Source organism: Erpetoichthys calabaricus, chromosome 1 (assembly GCF_900747795.2).
Source record: "Erpetoichthys calabaricus chromosome 1, fErpCal1.3, whole genome shotgun sequence".
NCBI lineage: Eukaryota > Metazoa > Chordata > Cladistia > Polypteriformes > Polypteridae > Erpetoichthys > Erpetoichthys calabaricus.
Window position 1 is genome coordinate 97,160,050 of NC_041394.2, and position 16,321 is coordinate 97,176,370.

The 16,321-nt window shown below is 38.1% G+C and overlaps 1 protein-coding gene across 1 annotated transcript in view; it reads left to right on the forward strand.

Moving 5' to 3' along the window:
- Positions 1–15,891, forward strand: part of gal3st3 (galactose-3-O-sulfotransferase 3) — an 82,516-nt gene extending 66,625 nt beyond the window's left edge. The window contains 3 exon segments of the mRNA XM_028803938.2: positions 10,498–10,593; positions 13,608–14,403; positions 14,405–15,891. Of these exon segments, the coding sequence (XP_028659771.1) occupies positions 10,498–10,593; positions 13,608–14,403; positions 14,405–14,839 (1,327 nt within the window). The 3' untranslated portion in view covers positions 14,840–15,891.
- The last annotated feature ends 430 nt before the right edge of the window (positions 15,892–16,321 follow it).

Here is a 16,321-nt window from a genome sequence, read left to right on the forward strand (position 1 = left end):
CAAGAGTCCTGTCTTGACCAGTGTAGGATACCCTAGATACTGAGTAGATGGTGCTTGCCTGCCCATAAGATGGCTTCAATTTCCTGTTGCTCTAATTAACCCAGCTGGTTAATTAGAAGGACACATTTTGATCGTCCCTACAGAAAGTAGCCCCCTTGGATGAATGACAGGACCGTCGCAATGAGAGTACAGGCCCTGGTCAATCAGGAGTGAGTATTCTGTCAACAGAACAGTAACAACCAAACTGGTCATCATTACAAGCCTGGTGAGCTGAACTAATAAATTTTAAAATTTAGCAGTGGGTGGGCAACCTGTAAATGCAAACTGAGGCAATTAATTTTTCCAAAATTGCACAAGGAGTGCTGCAATGAGCTTTAACAGGCCCTGCCTTTTGACATCCCTGCAGCTTTGACTGTCTAAGAAGTGAAGGAAAAATTCCCAAAAAAACCCTTGTAGGGGAAAAAAAAAAATGTAAGAAACCTTGGGAAAGGCAGTTCAAAGAGAGACCCTTTTCCAGGTAGGTTGGGAGTACAGTGGGTGTCATAAAAAAGGGGGTAAATACAATACACGGAACGGAACACAAGTAATCCTCCATACAATGCAATAGTACAATACTGTAGAAATATTACAAATACAGAGCAGAATTCAATCGTAGATGATATCACATAATAGGATTCGGATTTGTTTAGGATGACATTGAATAAATAGATTTTTGCATTCTATCATTCAGCTTTGTTTTGGTTTTTGGGGCCCAGGAAAATGTACTAGCTTGTTTTGTATCATTAAACTACAGTGGTGTGAAAAACTATTTGCCCCCTTCCTGATTTCTTATTCTTTTGCATGTTTGTCACACAAAATGTTTCTGATCATCAAACACATTTAACCATTAGTCAAATATAACACAAGTAAACACAAAATGCAGTTTTTAAATGATGGTGTTTATTATTTTAGGGAGAAAAAAAAATCCAAACCTACATGGCCCTGTGTGAAAAAGTAATTGCCCCCTTGTTAAAAATTAACCTAACTGTGGTGTATCACACCTGAGTTCAATTTCCGTAGCCACCCCCAGGCCTGATTACTGCCACACCTGTTTCAATCAAGAAATCACTTAAATAGGAGCTGCCTGACACAGAGAAGTAGACCAAAAGCACCTCAAAAGCTAGACATCATGCCAAGATTCAAAGAAATTCAGGAACAAATGAGAACAGAAGTAATTGAGATCTAGCAGTCTGGTAAAGGTTATAAAGCCATTTCTAAAGCTTTGGGACTCCAGCGAACCACAGTGAGAGCCATTATCCACAAATGGCAAAAACATGGAACAGTGGTGAACCTTCCCAGGAGTGGCCGGCCGACCAAAATTACCCCAAGAGCGCAGAGACGACTCATCCGAGAGGTCACAAAAGACCCCAGGACAACGTCTAAAGAACTGCAGGCCTCACTTGCCTCAATTAAGGTCAGTGTTCACGACTCCACCATAAGAAAGAGACTGGGCAAAAAACGGCCTGCATGGCAGATTTCCAAGACGCAAACCACTGTTAAGCAAAAAGAACATTAGGGCTCGTCTCAATTTTGCTAAGAAACATCTCAATGATTGCCAAGACTTTTGGGAAAATACCTTGTGGACTGATGAGTCAAAAGTTGAACTTTTTGGAAGGCAAATGTCCCGTTACATCTGGCGTAAAAGGAACACAGCATTTCAGAAAAAGAACATCATACCAACAGTAAAATATGGTGGTGGTAGTGTGATGGTCTGGGGTTGTTTTGCTGCTTCATGACCTGGAAGGCTTGTTGTGATAGATGGAACCATGAATTCTACTGTCTACCAAAAAATCCTGAAGGAGAATGTCCGGCCATCTGTTCGTCAACTCAAGCTGAAGCGATCTTGGGTGCTGCAACAGGACAATGACCCAAAACACACCAGCAAATCCACCTCTGAATGGCTGAAGAAAAACAAAATGAAGACTTTGGAGTGGCCTAGTCAAAGTCCTGACCTGAATCTAATTGAGATGCTATGGCATGACCTTAAAAAGGCGGTTCATGCTAGAAAACCCTCAAATAAAGCTGAATTACAACAATTTTGCAAAGATGAGTGGGCCAAAATTCCTCCAGAGCGCTGTAAAAGACTCACTGCAAGTTTATCGCAAACGCTTGATTGCAGTTATTGCTGCTAAGGGTGGCCCAACCAGTTATTAGGTTCAGGGGGCAATTACTTTTTCACACAGGGCCATGTAAGTTTGGATTTTTTTTTCTCCCTAAATAATCAAAACCACCATTTACAAACTGCATTTTGTGTTTACTTGTGTTATATTTGACTAATGGTTAAATGTGCTTGATGATCAGAAACATTTTGTGTGACAAACATGCAAAAGAATAAGAAATCAGGAAGGGGGCAAATAGTTTTTCACACCACTGTATGTGTATGCAGGGTTTTTGCATAAATGATTGTGTATTTGTTAATTTCATTATTTGGATTGTTAAAGTTCAGAGATGATAAACCATTAAGTTTTCAATAAAATATTGGCATTGTTGTCTAGATCAGTAATTTGCAAGACAACATTTTGTAGTGAACGAAGAGTGTTGATGGTGAAAATCGGATCTGTGTTTTGGTAGTGTGCTCTACTTCCACAAATAGCATAATTATCTTTCTATGTAGAAATTGGTCAGAATCTTTCATCAGTTTTAGATAAATGTCAAGTCAAATTCAAAGAGCTCTATATCTATCCACCAGTTTTGTAGGCTTTATAATTCAGAATTGAATGGTCAATTGACTATCCCATGAGAATGGGGGACAAATTAGGAAACAGCCCTGGATGCCAGTTCAGTGCATGGCTTGGACACTCATACATTGTCAGGTTAGGTTCTCTGACTAACGTGACCCATGTGTCTTTGCTATGGAGAAAAAACCCATGCAGACATAGGGAGATCAAGCAAACTTCATGCCATGGTTTTAGTTTTTTGGAGTTATACAACAGAACAGCTGCTGTAGTGAAGTGCATAAACACAGGGAATGGAACTTAATGCTCAGTGGGAGTTTTAAATTTATGCAAGTCTCTTATCCACTTATCAAGTCTCTAGATTGAATGAAGCTAGTGCCAATACCCAACAACTTTTGACACAAGCCAAGAACCTCGCTCTAGAAAGCACCCCAGAGACCATCTCAAGGCAGGTTTGTGTAAATGCTGCTCATACAGAGACAATTTAAAGACACCAACTACTCTCAGTATAAGTCTTTATACTGAGTATCTGGATTAAAGTTTTATTACACAAAGTTCTACAGGGGAGCACAACAGCAGGGATCTGTCCAAAAACTAAGAGTAACAAAAGCTACTATGCTGCCCATATTTTTAATTCCTTATACATAAATAATAAACTTGTGAATTCTCAGGTGATATTTTTTAAGTCGGCTTATTCATAAGTTTCTACAACTTTCGGGACTGGACAGGCATAATTCATTGAGGCTGCAGTGCACATTTTAGGAAAGCCACATTATTTCTTCACGCTAGGCTAACTCAATTTGTACATTGACCTCTTTGATGATATCTTCAATTTTTTTTTTAATTTTAAATCTTTCAGCAACTTTGAGCATTGCAGCTCCAGAGTTAGAAAGTTGAAAGCAAGACGGCTTATTTGAAACGGTGCTCCATTTGCTTGTCGGGTCGTTTTATAATTGCACCTTTATAGATTATGGAAACTTCGGAGTCAAAGCTGCAATCAAGCAGAAAGCACTGCACTGGTGATTGACAAGGTTATATGATCAAACCCAGGGGACACGTCTGGGAGGAGTTCATGAAAAATGTAAATTACTTTGTACTCCAAAGGTTTTTGTGAACAAAAGGAGTCTTTAAGAGATTTGGGTAGCTCTCCTTATATGTGTATGATAAGTCTTACAGTCTGGAGGCTTTAATATCAGTTGAGTTGCAAGCAGTAAAACGAAACCCGCACAGTTCCACCTGTTCATAAAGGCTGCTTGTCCTATCAACCCTTTGTTCCCATTGCAATGGTAAGTTAGCACTGTCTGTAGTCTTGGAAGCTTTTTTCCCAGGGTCTATATTGTGTAGATTATTTAAGATGATGCAAATCTAGTTGTTGCTACTTTTATTTTTTTTTTTCTAAGAAAAATATTGGCTTCATTAGGCATTATAGCTGTACAACACACTTTACATTTTTGACTTACAGTATTTTGCAAATGGCACAGGTATTAATGATTCTAATTGCTATTTTAAAAGAATGACCATCTCTGAAGTGCCTGTGTGTGATAAGCCAATAAAAAGTTCAGAGGCAGTTCTATGGTGAAAATCTGTTAGTCCTCCTCTGAGAACATCACGTGTTTGGTGTTTAAGTGATAAATGTTGTGTGCAATCCACAATAATATCCTGCTTCACTGTCTGTTATGTGACTTAGCAAAGGTGCCTCAAAAATGTATGCATTTGGAAAGAGCCTGTAGTAGTCGGACGTATGTAACAATTCAATTAAAATGCATCCATTCACCAAAAAACGTCATTCCTTTTCAGTGCACATAAGAATGGATAAACAGGAGTCTACTGTGAAAATCTCAGGCAAAACATGTTGATGGACATATTTATTTTATACATGTCCTTAGTATGTTATCTACATTATAATCTGAAGATTTCTAAAGTTTTGGCTGCATCACTTCATCTCAATGAATTTTTTTTTTTTTTTTTTTTTTTTTTTTTTTTTTAACTGTCATACTGTACTGATTGACACATAAGCATTGTATTTAATTAAAACATAACTTTTTTTTTTTTGGATTTTCAATATTTGCCATGTTATATAGCATAACATTCTAAATCTACATAACCCATGTCAGGGTTGGGAGTGCAAGAGCCAAACCCGCAGTCTAAGTAGGGGTACAATGACCTGAAAAGGTGCCATTTTGATGCAATGATGAGGGTGTACAGTTTTACTAACACCATTATGAAATGCTCTTATAAAAAAGTCATTAACAAATGTAAAGCTTATCAGATTTTTAGTTCACGTACATTCAGATAGTTACAAATAGAAATCGGGGACAATTCATGTATTGGTAACACTTTTAACCACTGTGATTATGATCTAATTAACAAACCTCTAATAACTCTTTACAAGTCTTTTTTACATTCATGTAAATGAGAGGTTGGTGATGGGGTCAAAAATTCTCTATTGTGTTAAGATTCTAATTCAAAACTTTAGAGAAAAGTTAGTTTTAGCATGGTATATGAGTATGTCTGTGGAAAGCTGAAATTAATTTGCACATCTTAAAATTCCATTGTTTTGTTGAACAGGTATGCAGTTTTTTAGGTTGTGTGTAGTCCCTGGATAAGTGCAACCCAGCAAAGAGAGAATATTTTAGAGAGATTTACCAATTTACATCGTGTTTGTCTTGTTACAGGCTCCAGACCTCCGGTTTGTTCCAGTTTGGTGGTGTACTTATCCTCATATTCTTCAAAAACAGTTGGACCTTTGTCCAAATATAACCTCCATAGCAAATATTTAATTTAACTGGGATTTTTTTACAGTCTGTTGTGTATTTAGTGATGGGACCAGGCCAATTGATGTGCAGTAACTTTGCATGAGTAGTTTTTGGGATTCATAATATATTTAAATACAGTATTCACGTACAACCAATAGGAGGTGCACATGAACGAGCACACATAAAGTCAAAGATGTTTTTGTGTGGACAGAGCTGACGGCTTGTTTGCCCTTTCAGAGGATGAAGACGCACACACCCGTAGATCTTTAAAGGATGACGTTCACAGAGGCATAAGCCACCCCAGGTAGCATCCTGTCTGTCCGTGTAGCGGGTTTACTTCATTCGACTCAATATGCTTAGTTAGAACTTAAATATTTTTTAAGTTCTGTTTCCTGATCATTGCTCTCTCCCTTTTTGTAGGTATTTAAATAATATTTAATGTACTTGAGTCTTTATTATTGTGCAGTACAATCAGTTGCATTGTAAAATCTTCCATTGAGTGATTTCCTGCACTATCACTAAAGTGTGATTTACATGGAAGTAGTCTATGGACAATTCCATACCAAATTTTTTTTTTTTTTTTTTTCGTTGGTTATGCTCCTTTTTGCAATGCCTAATCTAAAGCTGAAAGTATTCATCCATTCTAGAGAGTTGTAATAGTTTGTTAGATTGGCTTATATGGCTTATAAAGTCCTTATTTTGACATGTATAAAGGTAGATTTGAAATTCTTACGTGCATGTGCTAACTGACTGATGTGCAACACATTGCTCTTCTCCTGCTCCTTGATTTGTAAGTATAACTTCCTTCCCTTGGAACTTCTGTCTTTCTTGCGTGAAAATTCTAACTATTTGTTATAGATGTATGGTCATATCTCTGTTTCACTCTGCTAATGTAAGCAATAAGTTATTATGAAGTCCTTTCCTCTCAGCTCCTTAAGTCATACATGTGCTAGGATATAGCAGGTTGGAGGATGGATGGATGTTAAGTCAATGCCCAGGGGCAAGTGCATCTGCTGTTTACCAGTGAACAAAATGTTGCAGATACTTTGAATTCTGTGTTCTTATTCTCTCTGTCTGTCTGCCTGCTTACCCAGTGCAATATATTGGGGAGCTAGAAGAAACAACGTTAAATCAGTATGTTGCAAGAGCATTGTCCCTCTCTTGTACTGGTGGGGTTGGCATTAATGCAAGTGTATAATGTACTTGTAATATTCAGTTACTTCTCAACACCCTTTGGGAGAGTTTGTATATACACTAGCTGTACCTGTAGGTCAGATTTTTATTTATTAAGGATTTAACTAACCAAATGATGATTTATTTTATAGAGTTGTCCTTCTGGGTCCATAACTATTTTGTTAATTTTGTCAAGTTTGATTAATTTCAGCATACATCAATTTCCTCATTGCCATATGGCATTTGCAATTGCATGTGGGATGTAGCTTTAATTTGCATTTAATGGTGGACAGCAACATCCCTTACATGTTCTGTAGTTGTGATAGCAAGAGCAATTTTCTACACTATGGTGTGCTGGGTCGGTAATAACACTTCCAAGAGAGGATCACTGAATCAACATGTTGATTAAAAAGACAGACTCCGTTATGAGACCCAACCTCAAAACACTGGAGGTAGTAGTGGAGGACAGAATGAAAGCAAAACTGAGTGCTATTATGAACAGTACTTCACATCCTCTCTCTGACACAGTAACACTGAGGGCTTTCAGCCAACAAATCATTCAGCAGAAGTGTGTCAAGAAACGCTATTGGGGCTCCTTTATGCAGGCATATTGCTGTTGGTATAATGCCTCACTGTGACTGGTGCTGCTCTTTCTATCTTTATCCAAGCCTAGAAGATCTTGTATGTATTTTAGTGGGTGGTGGTTTATGTTTACTTGAGCTTCTGTAAAAAACAAAAGCCAAAAAATAAACACATTTCCTCTTGGCCTTTCATAAAAAGATACTAGCAGTTTAATTTAAATTGAATCTAAGAATAACCCAACTTGCCTTTGGGAGAAGACCACAGAAACTCTAGCAAGTCAATGTGCAAATGCTACTCAAACTAAATAGACACTAAAATTAAATCTTTGTCTCTGAAAATGTGTTAATGGCCACTGTGACATACTGTTAATGTTTGTGTAATATGTTATGATGCAAGTTTAAAATCTCTACCCCAAAACGGATTTGTGGTGGCACAATAATTAGTGCTGCCACGTCTCAGATCCAGCATCCGTGCTTGAATCTTGCACCCAGTCATCATCCTGTTGGTGTGGTGGTTACATATTCTCACCATGTCTTCATGGTTTTTATCTCCAAGTTACTCCAGTTGTTCCCCCACATCCCAAAGCCTTCCATGTTAAGTTAATGACCGGTTCTTAATTGAGTTTGAGTATGCATGTATATGAGTTGGCCCTGCAGTGGTCCGGTGAATCCCCTGCTCGTAATGATTCTGGGATAGACTGTAGCTCCCCATAAATCTCAACTTAAAGTAGGCAAGTGTGAAAATTAATTATATGTATGTGTTATGGTCCCTTTCCCCAAATACACGTTATTTGTATTTCCAAAAAAAGTACAGACATTTCTTCCTAGAGAGTACAATAAAATCTAGAATTGCAGAATTCTGATATTAAGAACCCCAAATACCACCCCTGACCCACCCACCACATGGCTAATGACCTTACAATCTAAAAACTTATAAACAGAATGCTGTCATAAGAGTGTTTATAGGAAAATTAAGCTTTGAATGGAAAAAAATAGTGCAATTCCCTTTCCTCTCTCTCCCACAGATTTAAAAATATGTAATTTGGCAGATATATGATCTGATACTAGTACTTCATTCAGACCTTTTACATTCTGGTTGAGTCAACATCTGACATCTTAAAGCACTGTGTAGTCATCTTGGCACAGCTACGGCATTTCACATGATGCCAGCCAAGAATCACCTTCCTAAATACTGGCCCTATATAGAGCTTAATTTTAAATGTGAGCTCAGATATGGGAGTAAAAAGAAAATCAATATCTAAATAGTGAAAGGAAAATTAATAAAGACCCAGTTTTGCCAGTTATTATTGAGTTTGGCATACTGGTGTGACATGCAACATTTAACAAGTACACACCACTTGGATTTCCTCACTTCCTTAGTATTTTTGTCCTGACAATCGGACTATATTTACTGTTTACCTTTGAACCTTGGCCTAATTTATCTGTTGCCTTCATATTCTGCTAGCTAGCTTTGTTTTTCTTCCTGAGCATTTACTTCCCATTGCAGGTTTTGTGCTTGAGGTAGATGGGTGGGTGCATGGAAGGATAGAAGTTTTTATGCACAGGGAGAAATTGTCTGTGTTTTTACAGAAGCTCAGTAATAAATAACCCCAAATATTTTGACAAACAAGCCCATTTCAGGTATACACCAGAATGACAAAAAAGAAAAATGTCTGACTTGGTAGTCACAGTTAGGCATTGTGCAGATGTATTGCTGTTGGTATAAAGGAGCCCCAGTAGCGTTTCTTAACACAATTCTGCTGAACAATGTTTTGGCTGAAACTCTTCAGTGTTAGCAGTGCTGTACATCATCTCTCCGTTTCCTGGTGCAAACAGAATTGTCTGCAACGTAGTGTGACAAAGTTCTGCTCCGGACTCCAATATGCTAATTCATCCCCTTTATCAATACAGCCCATAAGTGTAGAATCATCTGAGAATTTCTGCACGTGACATCATCTGGTGTTAGATTTATAGTCTGAGGTGTACAGAGTGAAGAAAAGGAGGAAGGACTATCCCTTGGGGTGCTCCAGTGTCACTCACATCCTTGTCAGGGAACACAGTACTTGAGCCTCACAAACTGTAGGCTGCTTGACAGAGAGACCATTATCCAGGTCACAATTGACTCATTCACCTACATATGAGTTTAACCCATTAACAGGGATGGCTGGATGGTATTCAGGGCACTGGAGAAATCAAAAAACAATATCCCTACAGTGCTGCCAGCTTTCTCCAGGCGAGAATAAGCCTTGTGAAGCAGATAGATAATTGCATCCTCCACTGCCGTGAGATCAGGTGGCCTACCACAAGAGGACTTGTAGTACAGAACCAGTCTCTCAAAGTTCTTCCTGATTTAAGACATGCCACTGGTCTACAGAGAGACAGAACTTTATTTGTTCCAAGAGAAAATGATCTTTTCCAAAAACCCTAGAATTATAAAAAAGAAAAAGAAAAAACTGACTTGGCTACTGTCTTTCCTGTTTTGTATCAAGACACGGTGATTGTAGTTGATACTATTGAAGTGTCTTTATTGTGTTTGAAGATGAAAATGGTGAAGTTGTGTCCATGTTCAACTTCTGTCTTTATGGGCACCCCACCATCCTTCACACATACATTTTTTTTAATGCAGTTCACCCATTATCACATGCAATGCAGCACATTCATCCCACTAATATATTTAAACTGTGGGCCGGTTGCCTTTCCCTACTTAGGTCATGTACTGGTGTTAAAACTGAGACGTGGCCCATTTTGTTTTCTCTAAGAGTTTTGTTGAGGTACTCAATGGCACTGTGTTTCAGTACTGGTATATAGTGGAAATAAAAATCCTGCTTAACTGCAAATGTTGAATCCTTCTTTCTTGCCAGCAGTTTGGTTCCAAATTATGTGTTTGAGTTATTAGATACTGTCCTTTATGGCCAGGAAAGAAATATCTATTCTTACCCAAAATATCAGATTCAAAAAAGCTTCTTTACATTAATGATTAATTGAAATGCATACAATATACTATGAATTTGTACTCAATAATCCATTGACCAAATGAATCTGATATAGAATTGTATGTAGAAACTAACTAATAAAACAGGAATGTTAAGAGTTTAAGTTTAAATTGGTTTTCAAGTTCAGGATCATTTATACTCCTTTTGTCAGTTTATAGGACTTCCGTGGTGTTGCTCTGAATTGGTACTGTGAGAGAAGTTTGCTGAATAAAGCAGTTTTGTTTTCTAGCTTGAGCTGTGTTCTACTAGTAGTACTAAACATCCACTTTCTTTTTACTAGAACACTTGTAATGATGTCCCGGAAAAAGATATTGTTCGCGTTCCTGGCAGTCAGCTGTGTAAGCTTTCTTCTGCACCAGGGAGGACATCTCACTTGGTAAGACTATAAAAGTTTTGTGTAAGGCTGCTTCCTTATCTTATGCATAATGACCTAATAGGTGTCTACTCTTCCAGTTGTAATTTGGAGCTTTTGATCACAGCCTTTGTGTGCTACAAATTCGATGCATTGGTTTTCACAAAGTCACCATCTAGTTATTCTTGCTTCCTTCCAATTAAAATTTATCGGACCATTGTGATCAAATGTTCACCTCACCATGCATGTTGGGTTAACATCCACTCATATGTGCTAAAGGTTTTCATTGCATCTAAGTAGATTTGGAGTACTCCTGTCTGCAAAGAAATGATAGTATCAAATCCAGAACTTGAGACAAGTAGCTGATGTATTGCAGAGACATTCTACAATAAACAAAGCCTTCTGTAATTAAAAGGTGAAAAAGCATAAACCAAAGATCAGAAAAGGAACACCTGGCTAGTTACAGTCAAAACAGCTCAGAAGTAAGAAGCCTTTTGTTAAAAAAAAAAAAATGAAAATTTTACTCAAGGTACATAGGGTTATGTCCAAAAAAAGTACAAGAACATTTGAAAGACCAGAAATTTTAATTAGGGTTGTCAGCAGAGGATCAAACAAATCTCAGATGACTAAAAAGTAATTGGGCACAGGATAGCAGCAGACCGCAATAGAAGCCAGTCTTGACAGAACACTAACTTTCAGTTTAATCTTTTCCTTCGTCTTGTTATGAAACCTTTCCTCAATACGCTTTGAATATCTTGTGCCCTCAAATGACATCCTAAAAATAACAGAATTATGACAGAATTTTTACTTAGAACATTAGAACATTGTAAATGAGATCATGCCATTCAGCCCCACAAAGCTCACCAGTCCCATCCCCTTAATTCTTCTAAAAATAACATCAAGTCTAGTTATGAATGTCCCTAAACTCCTTACGGTCTACCTACAGCACTATGTAAACAAGACAATTTATAATTTAGTGGTTTTTGTTCATATTCAAAGCAAATTGTTTTTTTGAAACTTTTTAATGCACATTACAGGCAACTGGCTATCTCAAATCTCTAAATGCTTACTGCCAATTCTTGTTCACACAAGAGTGAAAAGATCCCTGCCCAAGCTCATACCACTAACATGCATCTTCATTTGCCCTTTGCAATTCAAAATCAGGACAAACATCATAATCCTATCACGTTATAAATTACAAATTACGAACCAATCATTATGGAGTTATAATGTCTTTTATGAAAGCTACAGTTAGAAGCTTAGTGTACATTAAAACTGGAGTTGGGTGTCTAAATTTTTATTTCAACAATAAAATATACTTACTAGAATATTATCCTCATGTTCAACAGATTCTGATTTCACTTTTTCCATGAAAATGTTTTTACAAAATTTGATTTGTGAGTGAATGTTAAAAACATTGTTAAAGTTTTTTTGAGAAGGTCCAAGTATATAAGAAGCTTGAAAAACAATGGAGAATCTTTTATCCCATTACGCTTTGCTTGACTGGCTGTTAGGTTGTCCTAATATCTCTTTCACTTAGAAGAAACATTTATTTCTACATCAGTTACAAGACTCTAGAGTTTGTTCCATATTCTCTAGACTTTGTGTAAAAAAGTTCTTCCTGAATTGTGTCCTGAATACATTTAGTCTTACTTTATGACTTTACTGTAAACTATGTGATTCACTATCTAACAAAGACTTTTTATATCAAACATATTGATATCTACCACATAGAAAGTGCTTCTGAGTACCCACCAAACTCAAAAAGGATCCTAAGAAACTATAATGATACAAAAAGTGGTTAAATTATTCAAAGTGCAAAAGAGAGGGTCAAAATAGTTTTTAAAAAAAGAAAAACTCCAAAATTCCAAAATGGATTATTTCCTCTGCCTAACACGCTTAACCCCCACATACTGAAGCGTAAGACACTCCTAGTGCTTCCTCACCTTTCTGACTAACACTTTCTCTCACCACTTTAGGTCCTATCAACACCTGTCCTGCCCAACTCCAAGGTCAGTGGCCCTTTAAACCAAAAGGACCTCCCAGATCTCCCCCAGAGATCGTTTCCAGTTTGAGAGTCTGACCACTATCAGGGTGTCATTGACATACAAAAGTGCCCAAGGATTGTGAGGAGTACAACAAAACTAGGGTTTAATTTAAAGCAAGGGTCAGAATAAATGAAAAGCCAAACAAAACTGAGTAACAAGGGCAAGACAAAATTGATGGTCAAATGTGGAAATTAAATAGTAACCAGAGAACACATCCTACCACTATGGCCTACTTGTTAGAAAACTAGCTACTACTAAGAGAATCGAAGGGTTTTGAATCTACCAAGAGATAAAGTAATATGTGATTGCCTCATATTGTCATTTCCCATGATGTCACCAGCATTTCCAAATTATAATACTTTACATAAGGAAAGAAAAATAAGATTCATGCAAAAGAAAAGTCAAAGTTACACACATAAAATTAGGTACATACTTTAGTGGGTCACCTGTGGAACTCTTGGTTTTCCTCTTTGAAGTGCCTCTGCAGCATTTCTGAACCCCAGTCCATCCCTAAAGGGCCAGGCAACCCTGCAGAGGGTTACTGAATGAAGCACACATCAGTATACCCAGCATACCTCAATGCACCCTCCTGCTTCCAGCTAGTGGGCCCTGGGAATCCTAATCTACACGTGGTCCACATCTGTCGGTGCATATGAAATTTATGATCCCTAAGTATCCACTTCTTCTGGAGCTCCTTCAAATTCTCAAAGATGACCCTTTAGTTGCCTTTGCCTGTTTTCTCTTCATATAAATAATTTCACCCAGGTTAAATGTTGTTCTACTGCTTATACTTTTTACTGCCATTTTCCCAGACTGTAGTCCAGTTGCTGCCGATGCTTCTGATCAAGGTTCAGTCTACTGGAAAGATCAGTCCAGTCACCTTTTCAGAAGTTTGACTAAGCTAGATGGCTTTTAATTTATGTCCACCATTCTTGCTTTAATAACAAGTTTCTCATTTTCTCTCTTGCTTTGTTTTAATTTTCCCTCTAGGAATGGCAAGTCCTTCCATGTGGGATGCTCCTTGTTTGGTCATCGAAGTCACCATTTGTCCAAGACGAAACACGCAAATATTGTTTTCCTCAAGACGCACAAGACAGCAAGTACAACTGTCCAGAACATACTGTTTCGCTTTGCTGAGCGTCACAACTTAACGGTGGCCCTTCCAATCCAGGCGTGTGATCACCAATTCTGCTATCCACGAGCATTCTCATCGCACTTTGTTCACCCTCATACTCTGCCTGCACAAGTGGTCACCAGCCACATGCGTTTCAACCGTTCGGAGTTGCAGAAATTCATGCCTAACGATACCTTGTATATTACCATCCTGCGTGAGCCTACTGCCATGTTTGAATCTCTATTCAGTTACTACAACCAGTATTGTCTGAGCTTCAAGAGAGTTCCCAACGGATCCCTTGAGACCTTCTTGTCAGATACTCATCGCTATTACAGATCTGATGAGAAGTACTCCATGTATGCCCACAATACTCTGCTTTTTGATTTGGGTGGAAACAAGGATCATAATCCTTTAGATGGACCGTATATCAGTGCCTTCATTAAAGAAATGGAGGAAGTGTTTTCTCTAGTCATGATTGCAGAATATTTTGATGAGTCACTTATACTTTTGCGACACTTGCTCTCCTGGGACCTAGAAGACATGCTGTATGTAAAGCTCAACATGCGCACCCCAGAGTCCAAATTTAATCTCAGCTCAGATCTTCCATCAAAGATACATAAATGGAACGCACTTGATGTCAAGATCTATGACTATTTCAATGCCACCTTTTGGAAAAAAACTCCACACTTTTGGTCTGGACTGTGTACAAAAGGAGGTTGAGCTCCTTAGAGAAGCTCAAGATAAGCTGGTAAGGGGCTGCTTTGGAGGACGGCTCCCTCAGTTACGCTCTGCAGCTCAGATCAAAAACAAAGAACTTCGACCCTGGCAGCCTAGCTCGAAAGTAGACATTGTTGGCTACGACCTTCCGTCAAACATTTCCCGCAGCGCTGCTTCAGATCTCTGCCTCAAACTCATAATGCCGGAGGTTCAATACACACATCTGCTGCTAAAGTCACAGTCCATACGATACAGAAAGAAGTACCCTCTTAGGACCCCTTTAGTGAATTCAGCCAGAGGTGTTAGGCATCATATACCAAGGAGCTCCTCTCGGGGCTCTGCTGTGCCCCCTAGATCAATTCTTCAACAACCCAAAATCACCTCACACTGATGCGCACAAAAAAAGTTCTGCTTAAAACTCAGTCCTGCTGCTTTGTTCCAGTGTGTGCTCTCAACAGCACAAAATTAAACCTGAACGTGTGGACTAAGTAATGTGCTTTATTTATTTAAGGTTATTGTATTAAACTTTCTTTAAAGTAAGGCAAGGACATGTGGACATCACCCATATACTTGAAAGCATTGATTGGGACCTCACTGGCCACTACATTTATTACTGAAGAGCTGTCTGCCTTTTTTTTTTTGTTTGTTTGTTTTTTTGCACATAACTAAGAGAGACTGGCATCAAAGAGCTGCAGCTCCAATGATTTAAGGAGTAGAATTCTGTTGTTACCTTTATGAAAGCAGGGTAGAGACAGCTGAATTGAGGAAATGAATTGTTAACTGGTGTGTTTAGACCAGAGGGTAGAGGGTGTTTTTTTTTTTTTTTTTTTTTTTTTTTTTTTATGTGGAACTGACACTGAAAGATGAACATATTGCCAAGACCGGTTGTTTCACAATAATGCTCCATCCATGATAAATTATTAACTTGATGTGGGCAAACCAGTATCACTACTTTTCATTTCTAGAGCATACCAAGGTTGTTAAATGATGCCTGATCATCTACTCGGTTTGCTTGCCTTTGTAAGCGTTGGTAGAGTTTAAAAATGCAATATTTGTTTTGTACTGTATTTACAAGTCTTTCCCTTTGGCTGCCCAAGAACGACAAGTTTGTGCGAGTGTATATTTGAAACTGTGTGAATGGTGTAGCAAACAGGTACTGTACCAGGCAGTTATTTACAAGTGACATCTTTAAACTATTCAAGGCATCGTTTTGCACTGCATTCTGTAGTCTCCTCTTATTAGACAGATTATTGTGTTTGTGTGGATGTACGTGTGGGCGGATATTGCAGTCATGCTGTTACGGAAATTAAAATATTCCCAGAAGCTTGTGTTTTCAGGGATTGTTGCTGATCTCCTAATAAAAAAAATTGATAAATAAAAGTGTACCCAACAAAACTAGCTTGATTCCTGAGTTAAGCAATAAAATACTTTTCCTTCATCTTATTTAATGTTCACTGACCACTGTCTTCCTGCTCAACTATGTAAATGTAAATTCTCACGTAACGCAGGGCATTGTGTACTGTTTAGTGGCCACAGTGATCATTCTGGATTTTCAGGTTTGTGTGAGGCTTAAAGTACCCTTAATAAACACATGAGAGGCTTTTGTGTGTTCAGTTCCTTTCCACAGAAGTGGTGCATTTTTACAACAACAAAGTGAGAGTCCTGTAAAATCCATAAGCACCCTGGCTCCGTTTCAGTGTGTGATTATTGAAGGGTTTTAGTCGTAGTAGGCTAGTTCTAAACAGTGTTAAAATACGGATGATGTGCACACTACAAGATAAAAATGGTGCCTCCGAGCAGCCATGAGTCGAGGTAGCGAAAACCAATCCGATCGCTTTCTGCTACCAACATTCTACCAAGAATGGAAAGCTCA